Source organism: Geotrypetes seraphini, chromosome 13 (genome assembly GCF_902459505.1).
Source record: "Geotrypetes seraphini chromosome 13, aGeoSer1.1, whole genome shotgun sequence".
Lineage (NCBI taxonomy): Eukaryota > Metazoa > Chordata > Amphibia > Gymnophiona > Dermophiidae > Geotrypetes > Geotrypetes seraphini.
Window position 1 is genome coordinate 77,293,282 of NC_047096.1, and position 22,401 is coordinate 77,315,682.

A 22,401-nucleotide genomic window follows, 5' to 3' on the forward strand; every position below is an offset into this window, starting at 1 on the left:
ACTTTTGAGATTATGATAAACATATCAAGGGCCTCAAAAGAGTACCTGGCGGGCCGCAAGTTTGAGACCACTGCCCTAACTGAAAAGCGCTCCTTGAGGAGAGACTTCTGGCTGGTTTCAGCCTCTTAGGGCTAGAATCACTTACCTTCCCTATTGTGTCCGATACGTGTGCGATCCATGGCAAGCTGACAAAGTCTCAATGCATCCTTATGCAAATGGGAGCGATCGGATACATGCCCCCCACCAACCGCATGGATTGCTGGAGAGCGATCCTTGAGCATGCGCAGACCATCTTCTTTGCCTGTAGATGGTCTGCACATGCTCATCGCGAAGGAAGAGCTGGAAACTTTTGCGAGTCCGTGGTTTTAACTTGCGAGTTGAAAGTGGGGCTGCACCGTGGGTTAAAACCACGGAGTCGGGGCAGAGAGCAGGGCAGTAAGAGCAGGAGAATTGGGGCAGAGAGCAGGAGAAGCAGAATCGTGGCAAAGAGCAGGAGAAGCAGAATAGGGGCAGGAGAAGCAGAATTGTGGCAGAGAGCAGGAGAATCGAGGCAAAGAGCAGGAGAATCGGGGCAGAGAGCAGGGTTTTTGCACAAGCGACTGGTCCTCAGCAATCGTTTGTTTTTTGATTGGGCAGCCCAGTTGGTGTTCCTGAAATTATTTTGTGAATCACATCCTTCCTAATTTGGGTGCCATTCCCCCTCATTTGAATACGCAGATCGAATTGGATCGGAGGATGATCGGCACAGAGGTTAGTGAATTGGGTCGGAGGAAAATCAGGTCGATACACGATTGCAAACACAATCGGTGGGCTTAGTGAATCTAGCCCTTAGTTTGAGACTGAACTCTGAGGACTTTTAGAGATCAGATGTTACAGGTGATCCTTTAGGTTAATTCCCTCCTGCTCAGCCCAAGGCAGAGCTTTTTTGGGGGCTCTTCAGCCAACCAGGAACAGGGCATTGCTTTGGTAGGATTTTTCTGCTCTTTGGGCTAGATTCACTAACCTCACGGATCTGATTGCAATCCGATCCATGAGGTTGCCAGCCGCACGATTCACGACGCGACTGCATGCAAATGGGGGCAATAGGAATCATGCCCCCAACCGACTGCACAGATCACTAAACAGTGATCCTGACGCATGCGCAGACCATCTTCTTTACCTATAGATGATCTGCGAATGCTCTCCGCGCAAGGAAGCCCTGCCGTGTAGTCTATGGTTTTGCCTAAGAAGATCATCCTGCTGATTTCAAACATCTTGCCCCAGATTCCTGGAGAAAACATCTTCACCGTAGTACAGCCCTGCCAATTTCAAACATCTTGCCCCAGATCCCTGGAGAAAACATATTCACCATAGTGCACCATAGTACACCATGTGTAGTGCAGCCCCGCTTTTAACCCGTGGGTTAAAAGCACAGGCTCACAGAGGGGGCTTCTGAGCAGACAGCAGGGAGTTCAGTCACCAGAGGGAATCCTGCACTAGCCTAATAGAGCAGGGCAGCAGAGAACTGGAGAAGCAGAGAGCAGGGCACTTTTGATTGTTTTTTTTCAGGGTGGCAGGACAATCAGCAAGGATGTGAGCGACTTGTCCTCAGCAGTCGCTCATGTTTGGATCGGTCAGCCCAATCGGTTTGTATAGTGAATCACTGCCGAAAGAATTTCCCCTCATTTGCATGTGCGGATCGGATTGGGTGTGGACAGGATCGGCCAGAAGGTTAGTGAATCAGATCGGGGTCGCAAACTGCTCGCAAACCAGTCAGGCCTTTTCTTTTTTCTTCCAGGTGTAAGTACTTCTGCAACCACAGTTTGATTGGGAAACATCATGTCACCAAAGCTGCTCCTCACGTTACAGTTTCTGAATCTGTGCAGAAAGAAAATGTTACCCAGACAGTGGTCCATGTGCAAGCCTTTCTTAATTTTTCCAGATATTTTTGCCTGTCTTCCTCTTTCTGCAATCTTTTGTAGTTTATGAAAGCTAATTTCTTATTCTTTATCTTCTCAGCTACTACTTTTGAGAACCAAAGCGGCCTTCTTTTCCTCTTATTTTTATTTACTTGCCTCACAAAAAGGTTTGTCGCCTTTACAATAACTCCTTTCAGTTTAACCCACTGCATTTTTACTCCATCCAGACAACAATTCCTTGACATAATCCCCCATCCATACAAAGTTAGTTTTTTAAAAGTCTAGAACCTTTACTTTTGAATAAGCCCTCTCTATACCCGTTTTAATATTAAACCGTACCATGCAGTGATTACTGGTTGCCAGATGATCACCCACTGTAGCATCAAAAACTCCTTCCCTGTTTGTAAGCACTAAGTCCAGCATGACCCCATCCTGTGTAGGTTTCATTACCTTGTAGAGAATCCAGGATCTTCTTACTTCTAGAAGACTCCACAATAGGGATATCCCAATCAACATGCAGCATGTTAAAATCACCTATTAGTAAAACTTCCCCTTTTTTAGATATATTCTGAATGTTTACTATTAAATCTCTAGCCACTTCTTCCGTCTGTGAAGGTGGCCTGTATATCACACTAATGTAAATCTGTTTACCATTCCCTCTTTCCAAATTGATCTATAGTGCCTCTTCCTTGCCCTGCAGATCCTGCAATTGTGTGGCTTTAATATGATCTTTAACATATAACGCTACTCTCCCTCCTTTTCGTTGTACCTGAACAGATTGTAGCCTGGTATAACTACATCCCAGTCATAGTTCTCCAAGAATCATGTCTCTTCGATCGCCATTATATCTAACTCATCATCACAGCTTTCCAGATATTGCCCCCTTTTCCCATCCATATAGAGCAGGGCAGGAAGAAAGGCTCTAGCGCCTGTGTCAGCTGACTTCTACCGTTGCATTGTGTGTATCTGCCAGGATTCCTGCCTTCCTCATCTCCACGCCCCTGGACCAGCAGCAGTACAATCCAGTGACATTGTACCGCTGCTGTGGCGCCTTGCTGAAGAGCTTATGAGCACATTTAAAAGCCTAAATGTTATATAAAGATACTATTTGAGAAACTTGCCCAGTATTGATGAGAGGGTTTTTTTTGTGTTTTGTTCTATAAAGATGGATGCAAGGCAGAAAGTGAAGATGGAGAGAAAAACAGTCAAAGGCCCTGGAAACATAGTTAAAAGTACAGAAAAATAAAGTCACCAGATAACAAAGGTAGAGAAAATGATTTTATATATAGCGATTGAAATGTGTCAGTTTTGAGAATTTGTATCTGCTGTGTATATTGTATGTATATGAAAAATGAATGGAAAACAATTACATTATAATTAGTAAAGGGAGTGGGATCTCGGGAAGAGCTTAGGTGGGTCTAGGGTGGAGTTTGGGAGTTCTGTGGTTGGGGGTACTCAGTTGATATTTGTTAGACTTCCCTGCTGGCACACCCTACTGGCATTTCAGGGCATGTCTGGAGGGCCTCTGCGCATGCGTGGATGTCAGCGTGATGATGTCATGCATGCACATGATGTCATCACAGCGACGTACGCGCATTTCTGGGTGCCTCGAGCCATGACCACTACTTTTAGTGTGCCCCAGCTCGAAAAAGTTTGAGACACACTGGTATAGAGGTATTCAGTGATTTACTTATCTGAGGGCTTATACTCACGCGGGGGCTTTAATCACCCTGTCCCAACACTTCTAATTTAAAGCCCTCTTTAGTAGATTAGCCAGCCTGCAGTCGAAGACACTTCTTCCCTTCTTTGATAGATGTATACCATCCCTGCTCAGCAGCCCTTGTAAAATCATTCCAAGGTCCAGGACTCTCAATGGCACCATTCACGTAGCCATGCATTCATCTTTGACATGAAGGGGAAAATGGCCAACGCTAAATCAAAAGACTCAATGACCGGAGGAGGCCGAGTGAAAAGTATCTCAAAAACAATCAATGCTCCTGGGTAAAAAAAGAGGCTTGAGGTGGCTAGAAGGCCCAAAACCAAAAAGTTGACAAAATTAAACCAAAGTCAGGATAAATACTTGATCATGATAAAAACAAAGAATTATGTCAAAAAATATGATAAATAAGGAAAGGAAGACACAAAAACGTAGAAAGGTTTGACATGTTGAAAACTGAAGACACAGCTTCTCAGTTCAACAGAAAACAAAGAACCAGTGGTCTTGTGAGCCAACATAGGTGGGAAGGCACCGATATGCGTGGTATCGACACTGCCTAAAAAATTTAAAGTGACAGTGCACTCGATAGTGTCGGTATCAGGTTCCATGAATGACATCATCCACATGTGAGAATATTATGTCTGCTTGTCCTCAGAGAATGCCAGTTACAGGTAACTTTACTTTATTGAATATTGGTGTAATCCAGTATCAGCTCACCTAAAATTTAGGTGTTTGCACTTATGCCAGCCACAGACCTGGTTAATTCGCAAACAAAAAGTTCTATGTTCTACCTATACTCCACCACTGTGTATAGCCCTTTGCAAATACACGCAATGCAAGTTAAGTGGGTACTGGTAGTCCCCGGGTTAAGAACAAGTTCTGTTTTAAAAACCATTCTTAAGTTGAATTTGTATGTAACTTGCATCATGTGTGTATTTATATTCTCATATACAGTACACAGTCTATAAAAGCATTAAATATTATTGAAACAGTCCTCAAAATAAAGTATTGTAGTTTAAATAGAAAGAAAAAGTAGGTGGTTTACACTTACGCAATTGTTTCTCTTCACAAAGCCATGGGCAGCGTTTCCTACATGCTGCTTGTGGCTGATTCAGAAGCCTTCCCTCTGAGCATAAAGTAGTGGAAAACTTTCTTTTTCACTCCCAAAGTCTGATCCTAGTATTCTTCCCACTTTCTCCACCTCCTTGAGGCCCCTCTTGCATCTCTTTCCATCCGTCCCACTGTTTCCTCTCCAGCACCATGTCCAACATTTCTCCTTCTCATCTCTCTCTTCCCCATGCATTTCTAACTCACTTCTCTCCTACAACCATGTCCAATAATTCTCTCTCCCTCAATAGGCCCAACAATTCTCTTTTTTCATTTCCCCATATGCATCATCTCTTTTTCCCTCTCAGACACTCATGCCCAATTGTTTTCCCTTTTTATTCCCTCCCCACCTCAGTATCTCTTTCCTTCACTCCCTCCATTCTTCCATCCTACGTCCCAAGTTCATGCTCCTCTCCAATAGTGTACCTAAGGGGGGGGGGGGGGGGCGATCCAAGGGGGTGCACAGGAGAGAGCTGGACGGGGGACCCGCAGGATTAAATATAACTCGAGCCGCAAGGCTCGTCTTCTGCTCCTACTGCCCTGCCACTCATATATAGCTGATCGGAAGTCTTCCCCGATGTAAGCACTGACGTCGGAGGGAGGGCTTAAGCAAAGCCTGCCCTCCGACGTCAGCGCTGACGTCGGGGAAGACTTCCGGTCGGCTTTGTGTGCGCGGCAGGACAGGCAGGAAATAGAAGACAAGCCTCGCGGCTCGAGCTCTATTTTGCTAAGTTGCTAAGATGGGCTGGAAGACACATGCAGAACACAAAAGGTGGGAGGGAGTGCGTTTTGGACACAGAAGGACTTGGGAGAGAGGAAAGGAGGGAAAGAGATGCTGAGGTGGGGGAGGGAATGCGTTTTTGGACACAGAAGGCATGGACTTGGGAGAGAGGAAGGGAGGGAAAGAGATGCTGAAGTGGGGGAGGGAATGTGTTTTTGGACACAGAAGGCATGGACTTGTGAGAGAGGAAGGGAGGGAAAGAGATGCTGAAGTGGGGGAGGGAATGTGTTTTTGGACACAGAAGGCATGGACTTGGGAGCGAAGGGAGGGAAAGAGATGCTGAGGTGGGGGATGGAATGGGTTTTTGGACACAGAAGGCATGAACTTGGGAGAGAGGGAGGGAAAGAGATGCTGAGGTGGGGGAGGGAATGTGTTTTTGGACACAGAAGGCATGGACTTGGGAGCGAAGGGAGGGAAAGAGATGCTGAGGTGGGGGATGGAATGGGTTTTTGGACACAGAAGGCATGAACTTGGGAGAGAGGGAGGGAAAGAGATGCTGAGGTGGGGGAGGGAATGTGTTTTTGGACACAGAAGGCATGGACTTGGGAGAGAGGAAGGGAGGGAAAGAGATGGTTGTGTACACGGGGAATAGATGAAAGGAGAATTTTTGGTCATAGGGAAGGAGTGAGGTACAGACAGTGGCATACCAGGGTGGGATGGGGTGGTCCGCCACGGGTTTACGCCCCAAGGGGGTGCACAGCTGGCCACCCTCCAGTGTTCTCCCTAGGCCGGCAAACTTCGTCTCTTTAGCCACTTGAGTGCCACCGCCGCCATCGGAAACAGGCCGGCTCCGAATTCTCCCTGCTTTTCCCTGTGGGGCTGACCAACTCTCACCACCCGCGTCAATTCTGACGTCGGAGAGGACGTTCTGGGCCAGCCAATTGCTGCCTGGCTGGCCCAGAACGTCCTCTCTGACGTTAGAATTGATGTCGGGTGGCGAGAGTTGGTTGGCCCCGCGGGGAAGAGAAGCAGGGCGAACTCGGCGCCGGCCTGTTCCTGATGGTGGCAGTGGCAGCCTATTCCCCAGTGGCGGTAGCAGCATTTTCCCAATGGTGGTGGCATAGGGGAGGGTAGGGAGAAAGAAAGAAAGGGGGGGACAGGGTGAAACAAAGAAAGAAATGGGGCACGGAGAGAGAGAGAAAAACAGACATACAGAAAGAAAGGGGGTATGAAGAGAGAGAAAAAGAAAGAAGGGGGCAGGGTGAAACAAAGAAAAAGTTTGGGGAGGGAATGAGGTCTGGAGGAGAGGAAGAATACAGGAGGCTGAAAGAAGGGAAGAAATATTGGATGCACAGTCAGAAGAATAAAGTGCAACCAGAGACTAATGAAATTACCAAAGGTAGGAAAAATTATTTTATTTTCAATTTCAAAATGTATCCGTTTTGAGAATTTATATATGCTGTCTATATTTTGCACTATGGCCCCCTTTTACTAAACCGCAATAGCGTTTTTTAGCGCAGGGAGTCTATGAGCGTCGAGAGCAGCGTGGGGCATTCAGCGCAGCTCCCTGTGCTAAAAACCGCTATCGCGGTTTAGTATAAAGGGAGGGGTAATATTTGTCTATTTTTGTATAGTTGTTACTGAGGTGATATTGCATAAAGTCATCTGCCTTGACCTCTTTGAAAACCCGCGGAATATAAATGATAATTAACATTTTCTCTGCGTACAGCATGCTTTGTGTTTTTAAAATTTTATTGTTGGTAGATCATTTTGACTTGGCCACAAAGGTAAGGGGGAGGGAGGGAGGGGAACTGCTGAAAGACATCTAGTAATCCTTGCAGGCTTGACTGCAGGGAATTATTTTTGTAAAATCATGTTTTGTTATGTGACTGGCATTATTTAGACTTTAATTTCTATGAATGAATAAAATGAAAATGATATAAAATTACTTGCTTGTTTTTATGTGCGTGCGCTGAAGGAAAGTGGAGAGTGGGCTGAGGACGCTGAAGGGAAATGGGGAAGAGAGAGTGGGTAGAAGACGTTGATTTATAAATTGACAATTGTACAGAATATTGTTTCTTTTTATACTTTAATATAAACAATTCAAGGCTTGTGTGGATGGAATCAGGTGGTTTGCGGGGACGGGGATTAGTCCAATAAAATGGTATTTTTTTATTTCTCATTATTTGTTTTATTTTTATTTGTTAATTTGTAAAGTGGTGATTGTTATGTATCAGTTTTTTCAAATTTACACCTACTGTCTTTATATTTTGCACTGTATTAGAGGACATATGTTACTGTTTTTGTGGTGTTGCATTGTATCCAGGGTCTGGGTTCTTGGTGGTTCAGTTTAACTTTTGTCTACATATTTCTATTTTTAGTTTGTGATTATTCCATATTGGGTGAGGGTGTATCTCTGTTCTGTGTGTATAAAAAGAACATAGTTTTCTGTTGGCATTGACTACAGGATCAATTGACTGTTTTACAATGTATGTGTTGGTGTTCTAGTGCTCACTACAGTGTTTAAGATGCTGCCTTTTCCTAGGTACACTCTTGTTGTGCGATATGTGGATTGTTACTAAAAATTATATTTTTCATATAGATGGGGGGGGGTGTAAAAAAATGATGGGCCCCGGGTGCCACATCCCTAGGTACGCCACTGCTCTCCTTCCTCCAATTCTGTATCCCAAGTTCATTCTCTCTCCCTCCTTCCTTCTTTCTATCCTTTGTCCAAAGGTTTTGCTCCCTCCCTTCCTTCTAAGTCCCAATGCACCCCTCTTTGTCCCATCTGTCCCAGTGTGCCCCTTTCCCTCCCTCTCTCCATTCTGTATCCCAAGTTCGTGCCTCCCTCATGCGGGTGTTTACTTGTTCTAGTTGATTCCCTCCTCCTCCTTCCAGCTGTACTTGTTTCTCTTCACAAAGCTGTGTACAGCGATTCCTATATACAGCCTGCGACTCACCTGGAAGCCTTCCCTCTGATGTCAGAGAGAAGCTCCCACAGACATCAGAGGGAAGGCTTTCGGTTCAGCCGGGGTCTGCAGCTTTATGAAGAGAAACAAATGCAGCTGGAACAAAGGAGGAGGAGGGAGCTGGCCAGAACAGATAAACACCTGTGGGAGGGAGGCATGAACTTGGGAAGAGAATGGAGGGAGAGAAAGAGGAAGAGTGGTACGTTTGGACATGGAAAGGAGAAGCAGGACTCCTGTTCATAACTACAAGTCCGACTTAAGTTGGATGCTTGTAAGCTGGGGACTGCCTTTATTTACAGAATAGTGCTTAGGCACCCTACTAGCACTTACACATGTATATGTGCATATGTGTGGCAAGTGCTAGCATTTTAAATGTTTACATGCCTAAATGCATGTAAATTTAGGCACCTAAGTTACACTGCAGAATTGCTCTTTTAATGTCTTTCTACCCAATGCTATCTCAAAGCCTTCTGTTTTGACACAGCTAAAAGCAAATAAATCAATTGTTATGTTATTTTATCATAATTGAAAATGACATACCTGAAGTCAGCAGTGAAGACTCAAGGCTCAGGCTGGGGAAGGTCCCTGTGTTTGTGAAGGATCGGGAGGAGCTATTGATGATGGAGCCTCCAGAAAATGGCGAAGATGCTGTTACTGTAGCACCCATCACCTGTGATGCTGAAGTCTCTTTGTTTTTACTGCCTTTTGGTCTCCCTGGCCCATGTTTACTCTTCTTACTGCCTTTGTGTTTTTTCTCCTTCAGTATCTCTGCTCCCTCTTCAATGCTGAGGGAAGGCATTCGCTTGTGGCCACCGCCTGGGGGGCTGCTAACTGGGTTAGATGATTTGTAATCCACAGGAGAGCTGTCACGATCCCTCAAGTAGTTTACTGAGGTTGTAGAGAAGCGCATTATGGAGCCAAAGTTAGAAAGAGTCACCTTATGTTCAAAGGTCTCACTGTTTGACCCCTCCTGTGAAGGAGATGAATGGGATGAGCTTGCCGGCTTTCGAGGCTTTTCTTCCTCCTGTTCCAACTTGGGGAATGTTACAAAGTCTTGAGACAGAGGTGGCAGTGAGCTACAAGTGGTTCCTAAAAGAAGCAGATGCCAAAAATGAACATGCAAAACATGGCTCATAGAATTCTTCCCAACCCCTCTGTGAGTGTGTGGGTGTCTGTGGCTTTTACGTGGAAAACAGAATGAAGGAGGCAGTTTGAATGGGAGTTGGTTTAGAAAGAGTAATAAAAAATGAAACCAAGTGTGATAATATAGCAAAGTGGCTATTTTAGAAACATCTACACATGTAAATATTGGCATTTACATGTGTAGATTGAATACATCTGAAAATGGCAATCTCAGAATTTCACTGTTTAACATATGCACCAAGACGCCGAGACTTCCGGGGGTATAATTTGGTCGGGCTAAAAATTTCTTTTAAAATGAACCATTTGAATGGTATTCCCTTCCTCAATCACTGTGTACTGAGATGAAAAGATTAATGGCTCCTTTTACTAAGCTGCAATAGCGGTTTTAGCGCATGCTGAATTGCCGCGCATGCTAGACCCTAACGCCAGTACTGAGCTGGCGTTAATTCTAGCTGCATAGCACGGGTTTAGCGCATGCTAAAATTCTGCATGCGCTAAAAACGCTATCGCAGCTTAGTAAAAGGAGCCCTATGTTTCAAAGCTGCCTTGAAGACATATTTGTTTTTAAAAGCATTTGAGGATAGTTAATTTATCAACCTAAAATGAAACAAATCCTCTTTTTTTTATTTCTTGAAGAATTGGATCTAGTTTCCCTTGTTTATTCTTACCTTTTTTTCTTTTTATTATATTGTAACTATGCATCTTCTTTCTGGTACTATTTTAAATATGTATATGTATACTGCAATGTTTTTCCTTTTGCAAGAATGTAAGATGGTAGAAAAAGTTCTTAACTCATTTATAAGTATATTTCCCACTATAAAATGGGAACACACATATACAGAGTACTGTATTTTTTGCTCCATAAGACACACTTTTTTCTCCCAAAAAGTAGGTGGAAATAAGGGTGCGTCTTATGGAACAATTACCACAAACATCCCCCTTCCCCCTTTTTGTGCGCTGGCAGGGGAGACTCTTTTCAACCCTCACGAGCTCACTCAGACCGCAGCCAACAAACAAGATACGCTGCAGCTCCCGAAGGAAAGCGCTTCCATCACCAACACCTGTCACAAGAAGGTGCCTCCCCCATCGCCAATCTAACAGGTCTCCAGCCTTACCCTAGCAGGCTCACTCTGCAGCGTCGGCATCTTTGATTGGCTCCACCTATGTTGCTTCTTCCGTCAGCTAATGGCAGAGCTCTGCATGCCTCGGATCCAAGATGGCTGCCTCGGAACGCGAGAGCGGGTGTCCTGAGTGAGGCAGCGGTCTTCCTGACCCTGGGGTCCAGGTACGTGTGCTGAGCCCCCGTCTGGACACTCGAATTCCAACACAATATGGCTGCTGTTCACAGCAAACAGTTTTGGAATAGGAGTGCCAAGCTTCAGGGGAGGTGAGCGAGGAGCTGGACCCGGGGGCGAATGGATGAACTGCTGTCGGGCCTGGGGATGAGGCAGGGATCACTCGCCTCCCGGATCTGCTCAGGTCACCATCCAGCTTTAACGGACGCGGCCAGAGTTCTCAGGAGTCAGAGGCAGCTCACTTATATAGAATTCCGTGCATGACATAAAAAAACTAAAACCTTTCCACTGTTGTTCAATATTTCAAAACAACTGCACAGCACTTGATACAACCTTGCATAGTTTCAAGTTTCAAGTTTTATTAAAATTTGATGAGTACGCAATGTCAAATATTTCAAAGCGTATTACAGATTAAAATAGGGGAAAGACTTACAACAATTTATTATCAAATATGTACATACAAAATTTAGTACAGATACAAAAGGAAAGGGTGAACTACAATTATTAAAGTAGAAAGAGAACATATATGGGTAAACATTAGGGGGGGCAAAGAGTGAAAAAAGGAAGATTAAATAAATAAAAAAAGAAAAGAAAGAAGAATAAAAGGAAGATTAAGTCCTATAAGTAAGGACTGATTAGAATTAATTGAATGGGTTATAAGGTTTTACACAAACTGGTTGTTTTGTCTATGCCTCAAATGCATCCTTATAAAGGAAACTTTTTAGAAAGCCTTTACATTTTTCTAATGAGGTTTCCCCACGTAGATAATTTAGTAAGTTGTTCCAGAGCTGAGGAGCTATGACTGAAAAAATAGTAGATCTTCTAGTACCTATGACTTTTAGAGAGGGGATCATCAAAAGATGCTGATCTGTTGATCTGAGTGTCCTAACTGGGGTATATGGTTTAAGTAGACAGTCAAGAAATAATGGTGTATTTGATAGTCAGATTTTAAAGGTCAATAATTCAGTTTTATAAGTGATTCTATAAGAAATTAGTAACCGGTGTGCTTTTTTAAATATACTGTTATTTCTCTGTTAACTGTTTTGAATTTCTTCATATAGGTCAAAATATTCACTGAACCTAGAATAGCTAGGTATGGAAAACAGCCCTAAATTAGCTCTGTTTATATGAAATGAAGTTCATAATGAACTTTCATTAATTTATTCACTAAACTTCCACAAAAATGTTTAAACTGATGTTTAAAAAATCGGTTGTGATTATTCTGTGGTGTATACTGTATATAAAGTCTCTTAGTCCCGGAGCAATATTTTATTTCTAATTCTTAAGAACATAAGAACATAAGAGCTGCCATCTCCGGATCAGACCTTCGGTCCATCAAGTCCGGCGATCCGCACATCAAGTCCGGCGATCTTCATCATTCATTTCCAAAAACAGTAAAATAAAAATAAATCATAAACTCAATATATAAATTCAATAGACACTCAGTTATCTGGCACCCATGCGGATTGGTCAGCTGAACAGGGCCATTCAAACCAGGTTTTGTCCCATTGCTTGTGTGGAGTCATAGTTTTCATATTGCTCATTGACTTCCAGAATATCAGAGCTACAGATCTTTGCATGTCATGGTGCAAAACCAAATCTGCCTGCCTGCCCTCTGCCTGCCACTACCCTGTCCCAGTCTACCACTAGACCACCAGAGCCTGGCAGGGAGGGGGGACAGGGTGCAGAGTTTGGCAAGGAGTGTGGGGTTGGATGCAGAGCCTGGCAGGGAGAATTTGGTTCAGTATGGTTTTTTTCTTGTTTTCCTCTTCTAAATCTAGGGTGCGTCTTATGGTCAGGTGCGTCTTATGGAGCGAAAAATACGGTAATTCTATAAAGTAGGCACTAACGGGTACATGACAGTTACATGTGTAAATGTTTAGAATATTTGTAGATATGCACCTAAGCACTATTCTAGTGCAATAGGTGTGTCATTCTGGACAGTAGGGTATTCTCCCCATGCTTAAGAGCCATACAAAAGGAATACATTTCAGATATTCAAATTTTCTTCCTTCTCCAGAGGCCTCTGTTGTCCCCTTCAGTTTTTCCCTGTGCACGCAAGCCAGAAGGTGTCTTTCTGATCTGCTCTGTATATTTATTTATTATTTTCAGTATTTTTCATGGTTTTTGTGGCTATCAGTGCACCTGAGCTCCCCAGTGTGGGGGAAAAGCAGACTGCAGCTGGCAGGCTTATCCCTTGGGGACCTGTTTGGCGAGCCTGCAGAAAACTCTGTGAAGCTTTGGGTCCTTTTCCCTAGTAGATTAGCTTGCCTACTGAATCGCAGGAGCTTGAGTGCAGGCTGTTAGGCATCAAGAAGGAATTCAGAGGGCTCTTCAGGGTGCTAGCTTCAATTTTGCCACTCCCCTTCATATGCGCGCTTCTGCAGGGTTGAGGATCAGTCTGACTTCAGTCCGACTGGCAGACCAAAGATCTCAGCATTTGGAGTACTGGATGATTGAGGCAGGGATTCTACCTACTTCTTAGAGCTCAATGAGTAAAGCTATTACAGCTTATGGGCAAAATGGAGGGGGGGAATCTGAAAAAATTATTTTTGAAGGTTTCTGAAACATCCTCTCAGGTTCCCCACTTCTAAAATCCTGTTTTCTGGGTTTTTTAAAAACTTTTAGTTAAGGTGTTTTTCAGCTGTTTCTTGGCACCAAACGGCTGCAAATCTTGGATTTCCTGATTTTTTTCAAAGTTTTCCTGATCCTTCAAATCACCTCTTTTTGCCTCAAAGCTGGTAGGATTGGAGTCCTCAGGTTCTTTTACCCCTATTTCATGCCAGTATTGCGCTGGATGGACGTCAGAAGAACACCCTTGCACCAAGTGCTGTGCATCATGTAAAGAAGAGGCGGGAGCATCGGGCTTAGCTTCCCCTTTAGGACTGAGGAGTCTTTAGGGGTTTGGTCTACCAAGAGAAAATCCCTCCTGAAGCCCCATAACAGCAGTGTACCTAAGTGTAAGGGCATGGAAGCCACTAAGCCCAAGAGACATAGGATGGAGTTACCTAAAGAGGACTCAGTGATGCCTAGTAAAGCCTTTTCTTCTGAATTTGTTAATTTCATGTGGAGAGCTTAACTGAATAGTCGGGATCCTCATATAAAGTCTGTAAGCGAGCCAGCGGTTGCACAGGGGACTTGGGTTCCCAGAGTGCATCAGGGTCATTGGCAGCAACTGACCAAGATCCTGTGTTTCTTTTTGACAGGACTCAGAGAGTGAGGGATCAGTCTATATGCCCTTGCTCTCATAGATCGAGTCTTCCCTGCTGGGAGATATAGGGTCGCAAACAGGAGCAAGTACAAAGGAAGCAGTGCTGGCCCTCAACCAAGGGGAGGATCCCATAGTATGCTGGCTGTACAAGCCTTCAGTACTATTAGGAGCTCATTACTGATTCCCTGCGGGAGTTACAGTTAGACTCTCAGCAAGCTCCTTATACTTACTGTTCTATCCTGAGTGAAGTGAGAGTGCAGCTCACGTTTTTTCCCTGGCATCCTGATATGAGTGTTTTAGTCATGGAGCACTGGGATGCTCCTGAGGGCTCTTTAATGGTAGCCAAAACAATGACTAGGCTGTATCCTATGGCACAGGAGTGGAAACAGATGTTTGCTCAGCCTAAGGTCGATTCCTTGGTAGCTCAGGTAACCAAGCGCATGTCATACCTCTAAGGCCTCCTAATGCAGCAGCAGAGGTGGCAGTGGCCAGTCAGCAGAGGCCGTGCTCTGAATGGGCTGTTTGCGGCCTGCCCCGCTGGGGCTTCCCATCTTCTGCGTCACTGATGATGCAGCAGAAGGAAGCCCTGGCAGTGCTGCCGCTTCGAGGCCGGCCACCGCCACACTGTTGCTGCTTTGGAGGTCCAGAGGTATGTCAGGTCTCACAGTGGGAGGGTCAGAGGGGTACTGCTGCACAGTAGGATGGGAGGGACGGAAAGGTGCTGCACATGGGGGGAGAGAGTAGAGAGAAAAAATTGTTGGGGTGGAGGAGAGGAAGGGAAAGATGAAAGAGAGATAGAAAGTGGTGAGAGGGAGAAATCCTGCATATGATGGAGGAGATGGTGGAGGAGAGGGAGACATGCATGGAGAAGAGAAAGGGAGAAATGCTGCACACAGTGGAGGGCAGGGAGAGATGGTGCATGGTGAGAGAGAAAGAAATGTTGCACATGATAATGGAGGGGAGGAAAGGAAAGATGCTGCATGAAGGGGAATAGAGAGGTTTGACCCAGGGCACAAAGCAAGAGAGAGAGCGAACGAGAGAGAGATGATAGACAATGGGAAAGAAACAAATGTTGGATATGGCAGTGGAAGGTAGAAAAAATAATTTTATTTTCTATTTTGTGATTACAATATGTCAGATTTGAAATGTGTATCCTGCTAGAGCTGGTGTTAGACAGCAAGCACGTACTAGGACCTAACACCAAAGCACTGGCATGGGGTTGGAGAGGGCAAAGGAGGGTGTGGTAAGTGGAAAGCTACAAAATAAACCCGTAAGGACATTTGAAAAATAAAAGCCCAATTGGGTGGGAAAAGTGAATCAAAAAAATCGATTCAATAGGTCAACTGAATTAAAAACTGTTTCCCTGAATAGGGCAGCACTAGTCTCAGCTTGAAAACATGGTTTCCATGCAGCATTTAAAGCCAGAAAACCGGAAAAGAACCTGCATACTTCTAAACGGCAACACAATGACATCACAGGGGGTGGGGGTGGGGGGTGGAGGTCTGTCAAACATGCTAGATGGTTGGATTAGTGAAAGTTGGATAACCAAGACTGTACAGTATAGGTGTGCTGTTACAAAATTACCTCCATAGTTTTAAAATATTTAAATCAGCTTTAGCACCTCCTCCAAGGCAAGCTTAATTGTCTACGAAGTGCTAGTTTTGGCCAGGGCCTGAAATAAGTGATCACAGGAGCAATTATGCTCAGTCTCCTGATACTTTTATTCAACATGAAAAACTTCAAAATTTGCCATTTGGGACTTTGTTACCTAATTATACATACAGTTTTTTGTAACATAGCTTTTTTATGTACAATTACTGGCAATTACATGCAGAAATATTGAAAATCGTCATTTCTATATATAATTGCCAGTGACTATATGTGGAAGATGCTGAGTGTGCAATTCTTTTTTTTTTGTACACGTGGAGAAGCATTTTCAATATGACATCTTTGTCCGAGATTAGACGTTTGTGAAATGCATCCAAAAATTGGGTACAGGAAATGGTCATTTTCGAAATCGCAAAACATCTTTTTTCCCCCCCCCAAAAAAAAATGAAAATGGAATGGGGTTTTTATTGATGTGTTCACTCTTAGTGAGGCTATCTTTTTTGACCATGTTTGAAAAATAAAATGCCCAAACAATAAAATGCCCAAAACAAGCCATTGGCTTGTAGGAGGGCCCAGCATTTATAATAGGCTGGTCATCCCAGTGGAGTAGTGGGGCATCTTAGTGAACTTCACATAAAGGGTCCCAGGTACACATCTCATCATAACCCCCTTATGGTGTATGGTGAACCCTTCCAAACCTACATAAAACCTACTGGACCCAAATGTACACCACAACAATAGCTCTTATGGCTGCAGATGTGACTTATATGTGGATATAATGAGTGTAGTAGTTAGAGTGAGATATACGCTGTACGGGGTTGGAGAGCTGCCGTACAGCGAAAGATTAGAGAAACTGGGCCTCTTCTCCCTCGAACAGAGGAGATTGAGAGGGGACATGATCGAAACATTCAAGGTACTGAAAGGGATAGACTTAGTAGATAAGGACAGGTTGTTCACCCTCTCCAAGGTAGGGAGAATGAGAGGGCACTCTCTAAAGTTGAAAGGGGATAGATTCCGTACAAACGTAAGGGAGTTCTTCTTCACCCAGAGAGTGGTAGAAAACTGGAACGCTCTTCCGGAGTCTGTCATAGGGGAAAACACCCTCCAGGGATTCAAGACAAAGTTAGACAAGTTCCTGCTGAACAAGAACGTGCACTGGTATGGCTAGTCTCAGTTAGGGCGCTGGTCTTTGACCAGAGGGCTGCCGCGTGAGCGGACTGCTGGGCATGATGGACCACTGGTCTGACCTAGCAGTGGCAATTCTTATGTTCTTATGGGCCTGGGTGTCCTTTTCTGGAGTCCTAGCGTGTCAAAGGAGCTCCTGATTGGTGAGGCCCAACTTTAGTGCAGGAAGAGGCAGTCGGAGCATACCACGAGTGATTTCCTTCACTCGCTGGCGCTCCGGCTGCTCTCTCCTGCCTCTCCGGCTGACCTCTCCAGCCCTATCCCGGGATAGACTGGAGTCCTGGAAGCTCAAAATGTGCTAGGGAGTTAGAATTCCTGGAGGCTACACAAGATTGCTTCATGGAGCAGCTTGTTAGAGAACCAACGAGAGGAAATGCCATTCTGGATCTAATCCTAAATGGATTAAGGGGAACTGCAAAGGAAGTGGAAGTAGTGGAACCGTTGGGAAACAGCGATCATAATATGATCAAGTTCAAGGTTGAAGTAGGAATACCGAAAGGAAAGAGAACCATACCGACAACTTTCAACTTCAGGAAAGGAAACTACGAAGCAATGAGGGAAATGGTAAGGAAGAAACTTAGGAACACTTCCAAGAAATGGCAAACGGTAGAACATGCCTGGTCTTTTTTCAAGGACATGGTGACCGAGGCACAACATCTGTATATACCCAGATTCAGAAAGGGGTGCAAAAAGAGTCGAATAAAAGACCCGGCGTGGATAACTAAAATAGTGAAGGAAGTGATAGGAAATAAGAAAAATTCATTCAAGAAATGGAAAAAGGACAAAACTGAGGGGAACTGGAAAGAGTACAGGAAATATCAAAAAGAATGTCACTGTGTGGTTTGAAAAGCCAAAAGAGTATGAAGAGAGGCTAGCCAGGGAAGCACAAAATTTCAAACCGTTCTTTAGATATGTTAAAGGGAAGCAGCCGACTAGGGAGGAGGTGGGACTGCAGGACGACGGAGACAGGAAAGGAGTGGTGAAGGAGGAGAAAGAAGTAGCAGAAAGACTTAACGTATTCTTTTCGTCTTTTTTTACAAATGAAGACACATCCAACATACTGGAACCCGAGCAAATCTTCAATGGAGATCAAGCAGAAAAATTAACATCCATGGAAGTGAGCCTTGAAGACGAACGCAGGCAGCTAGAAAAATTAAAAACTGACAAATCCCCGGGTCCGGACGGAATCCATCCAAGGGTTCTGAAGGAACTAAAGGAGGAGATAGTGGAACTACTGCAACAAATTTGCAATCTATCCCTGAAAACAGGCGTGATCCCGGAGGATTGAAAGATAGTCAACATTACGCCCATCTTTAAAAAGGGATCAAGAGGTGACCCGGGAAACTGCAGACCGGTGAGTCTGACCTCCGTTCCAGGGAAAATGGCGGAAGCACTGATAAAAGACAACATCGATGAACATTTTGAAAGAAACAAACTTCTGATAACCAGCCAACATGGTTTCTACAAGGGGAGATCATGCCTAACGAACTTATTGCACTTCTTCAAAGGAATTAACAAATGGATGGATAGAAGAGACCCCATAGACATCATATATCTAAATTTCCAAAAAGCCTTTGACAAAGTACTCCATGAACGCCTACTTCGGAAATTGAAGAACCATGGGATGGAAGGAGACGTACATAGATGGATCAGAAACTGGTTGGCGGGTAGGAAACAGAGAGTAGGAGTGAAGGGCCACTACTCGGACTGGAGGAGGGTCACGAGCGGTGTCCCGCAGGGCTCGGTGCTTGGGCCGCTGCTATTTAATATATTTATAAATGATCTAGAAACAGGGACGAAGTGTGAGATAATACAATTTGCGGACGACACCAAACTATTTAGTGGAGCTCAGACTAAAGAGGACTGCGAAGAATTGCAAAGGGACTTGAACAAACTAGGGGAATGGGCGACGAGATGGCAGATGAAGTTCAGCATTGAGATATGTAAAGTACTACATGTGGGAATCAGAAACCCGAGGTACAGCTATACGATGGGAGGGATGTTATTGAAGGAGAATACCCAAGAAAGAGACTTGGGGGGTAACGGTGGACATGACAATGAAGCCGACGGCACAGTGCGCAGCGGCCGCTAAGAGAACGAATAGAATGCTAGGTATAATCAAGAAGGGTATTACTACCAGAATGAAAGAAGTTATCCTGCCGTTGTATCGGGCGATGGTGCGTCCGCATCTGGAGTACTGCGTCCAATATTGGTCACCGTACCTTAAGAAGGAAATGGCATTACTCGAGAGGGTTCAGAGGAGAGCGACACGTCCGATAAAAGTTATGGAAAACCTTTCATATGCTGAGAGATTGGAGAAACTGGGACTCTTTTCCCTGGAGAAGAGGAGACTTAGAGGGGATATGATAGAGACTTACAAGATCATGAAGGGCATAGAGAGAGTAGAGAGGGACAGATTCTTCAAACTTTTGAAAAATAAGAGAACAAGAGGCATTCGGAAAAGTTGAAAGGGGACAGATTCAAAACGAATGCTAGGAAGTTTTTCTTTACCCAACGTGTGGTGGACACCTGGAATGCGCTTCCAGAGGGCGTAATAGGGCAGAGTATGGTACTGAGGTTCAAGAAAGGATTGGACAATTTCCTGCTGGAAAAAGGGATAGAGGATTACTGCACAGGTCCTGGACCTGTTTGGCCGCCATGTGAGCAGACTGCTGAGCACGATGGACCTCAGGTCTGACCCAGCGGAGGCATTGCTTATGTTCTTATGTATGTTTGTATTTGTGTGCATCAAAGTCAGTGACTAGGAGAGTAGAGAAGAAGAAGTAGTTTGAAAAAAGCAATTTTCTAATTCAGTGTCTCTCAAACTGTGTGCCCCAAAGAAATTCTGGGTGTGCTACGAGAGATTCCAGAATTTTACATTATTTTTAAAAATTTCCTTCATAAGTATACACTAGAACAGATGACAAGTACGTCACATATGCAAGATTCTGCCCTTGGTATTGGGAAAGATGGTAGAGGCGCTGATAAAGGACAGTATCATTGATCACCTTGACGGACACAATCTGCTGAGGACCAGTCAGCACGGCTTCAGCAAAGGAAGATCTTGCTTGACGAACTCTTTGAGGGAGTAAACAGGCAGATAGACAAGGATGACCCGGACAACATTATACATTTGGATTTTCAGAAGGCGTTCAACAAGGTCCCGCATGAACGACTACTTCTAAAAATTGCGAGCCATGGAATCAAGGGTGATATACTCACGTGGATTAAAAACTGGTTGGCAGATAGGAAACAGAGAGTGGGAGTAAATGGACAATACTCGGACTGGAAAAGCGTAACGAGTGGAGTGCCGCAGGGTTTGGTGCTTGGGCCCATACTCTTAAACATATTTATAAACGACCTGGAAATTGGTTCAACGAGTGAGGTGATTAAATTTGAAGATGATGCAAAGTTATTCACAATAGTGAAGATACAGAAGGTTTATGAAAACCTGCAACGTGACATAAACACACTTGAGGAATGGGCTGCGACATGGCAAATGAGGTTTAACATGTAAGGTGATACATGTCGGCAACAAAAATTTTATACATGAATACAGGATGTCCGGTGCAGTACTCGGAGAGACACCCCAGGAAAGAGACTTGGGAGTACTGGTAGACAAGCCGATGAAGCCGTCCACACAATGCGTGGCGGTGGTGGCAAAAAGGGCGAACAGAATGCTAGAAATGATTAAGAAGGGGATCACGAACAGATCGGAGAAAGTTATCATGCCGCTGTACTGGACCATGATAGGCCCCCCCTGGAATACTGCGTCCAGCACTGGTCACCGTACATGAAGAAGGACATTGTACTACTTGAAAGGGTCCAGAGAAGAGTTAAATGGTTAAGGGGCTGGAGGAGTTGCCGTACAGTGAGAGATTAGAGAAACTGGGCCTCTTCTCCCTTGAAAAGAGGAGACTGAGAGGGGACATGATTGAAACATTCAAGATAATGAAGGGAATAGACTTAGTAAATAAAGACAGGTTGTTCACCCTCTCCAAGGTAGAGAGAATGAGAGGGCACTCTCTAAAGTTAAAAGGGGATAGATTCCGAACAAACTTAAAGAAGTTTTTCTTCACCCAGAGAGTGGTAGAAATCTGGAACGCGCTTCTGGAGGTTGTTATAGGGGAAAACACCCTCCAGGCATTCAAGACAAAGTTAGACAAGTTCCTGCTGAACCAGAACATATGCAGGTAAGGCTAGACTCAATTAGGGCACTGGCCTTTGACCTAAGGGCCGCCGCGGGAGCGGACTGCTGGGCACGATGGACCACTGGTCTGACCCAGCAGCGGCAATTCTTATGTTATGAGCGCCTGTGTGTGTAAGGATAAAACTGCCCAGACAAGAATTATTTTTGATGTGGAAACTAATGGCAAGCAATTTTAGTTTTATTTTTTATGCAGTAGTTTTCCTAATGAGCAACAAAGCAATCAAAGATTTGTTACTGTTTGGATCTTCTTATCTTTGCAAACTTGGATTTTCCACTCTGACAGAAATTAAATTGAAAAAAAGAGAACGACTGTAGATGGTGGATGATGAAATGCGTATTGCTTGTCGACTACGAGCTGCCGTTTGGGTTAATTTACACTCAAAAAGAAGCACATCCATTGCATTGATTAGTTTCACCATTGTTACAATTACCCATACGTAGCTTAAAAAACTTTAAATACATAGCTCCCAAATTTAATTTTTTGTTGGTTTTGCAAATCTATAATTTCAATTATAATGTGCTGTGAAAAATATTTGCTTCGTTCAGTGTGCCAGAGCTAAAGAAATTAGAGAGACACTACTCTAATTGCTACATTCCACTGGATCAATGTTTCTATGCTGCAGAAGCTGGAACCGATTTTGCCAGTCATTTTTTGGAGGGGCTTATTTCTCTGGAACCTCCATCTGATCTGGTCCATTTTCAAACCTGATCTGTCTTTTCATTGCTTTTCATCCCACAGTAAATCTGGTTCCATTACATTAAATTTCCAAGCACAACATTTGGATTGGAAAGAACAAGAAATGCTTCCATGGGACCACTGAAAATTTCTCAGCCCAACCTAGAAGAGAATGATGTGGAGCCATGAAACTTACAAGTTATTCCACACTTTTTTTGACCCTCTTTAAGAAAAGTGTGGAATAACTTGTAAGTTTCATGGCTCCACATCATTCTCTTCTAGGTTGGGCTGAGAAATTTTCAGCGGTCCCTCATATTTGGATAAAATAGAAGAAGCATTACCCACCTGTTATGGAAAAAAGAAAGATTGATTAGTAACAGATTTTTATCTAGGCAACAGGCTAGCAGACGAGTACTTTTTCCTAGGCAAAATGTTGCTGTTTCTGGGAGGAACAGGCTACTGCTAGGATAGGATAGATTGTTACCTGGCTGCAACGAGTTGCTTGCAGAAGTTGAACTAAAACTAGAGGAACTTTTCCCACTTCCTGTTTTTTTGCCCTTGTGGCTGATGCCATGACTTGAAGACTTCTTCCCTTTTACCTCCGAACTGTCTCTGCTGCTCTCATAATTGGCAGATGTCTGTGGGAGATAAAAAGGAAGGT

The 22,401-nt window shown here is 44.2% G+C and overlaps 1 protein-coding gene across 4 annotated transcripts in view; it reads right to left on the bottom strand.

Annotated features, from left to right (window-relative positions):
* Positions 1–22,401, bottom strand: part of MLLT6 (MLLT6, PHD finger containing) — a 240,675-nt gene that overhangs the window by 86,575 nt on the left and 131,699 nt on the right. For all 4 annotated transcript variants that reach the window (XM_033918301.1, XM_033918300.1, XM_033918303.1 and 1 more), the window contains 2 exons: positions 22,225–22,378; positions 8,953–9,501 (listed from right to left, as the gene is read on the bottom strand). In XM_033918301.1, the coding sequence (XP_033774192.1) occupies positions 8,953–9,501; positions 22,225–22,378 (703 nt within the window). The remainder of the gene's footprint in view (positions 1–8,952; positions 9,502–22,224; positions 22,379–22,401) is intronic.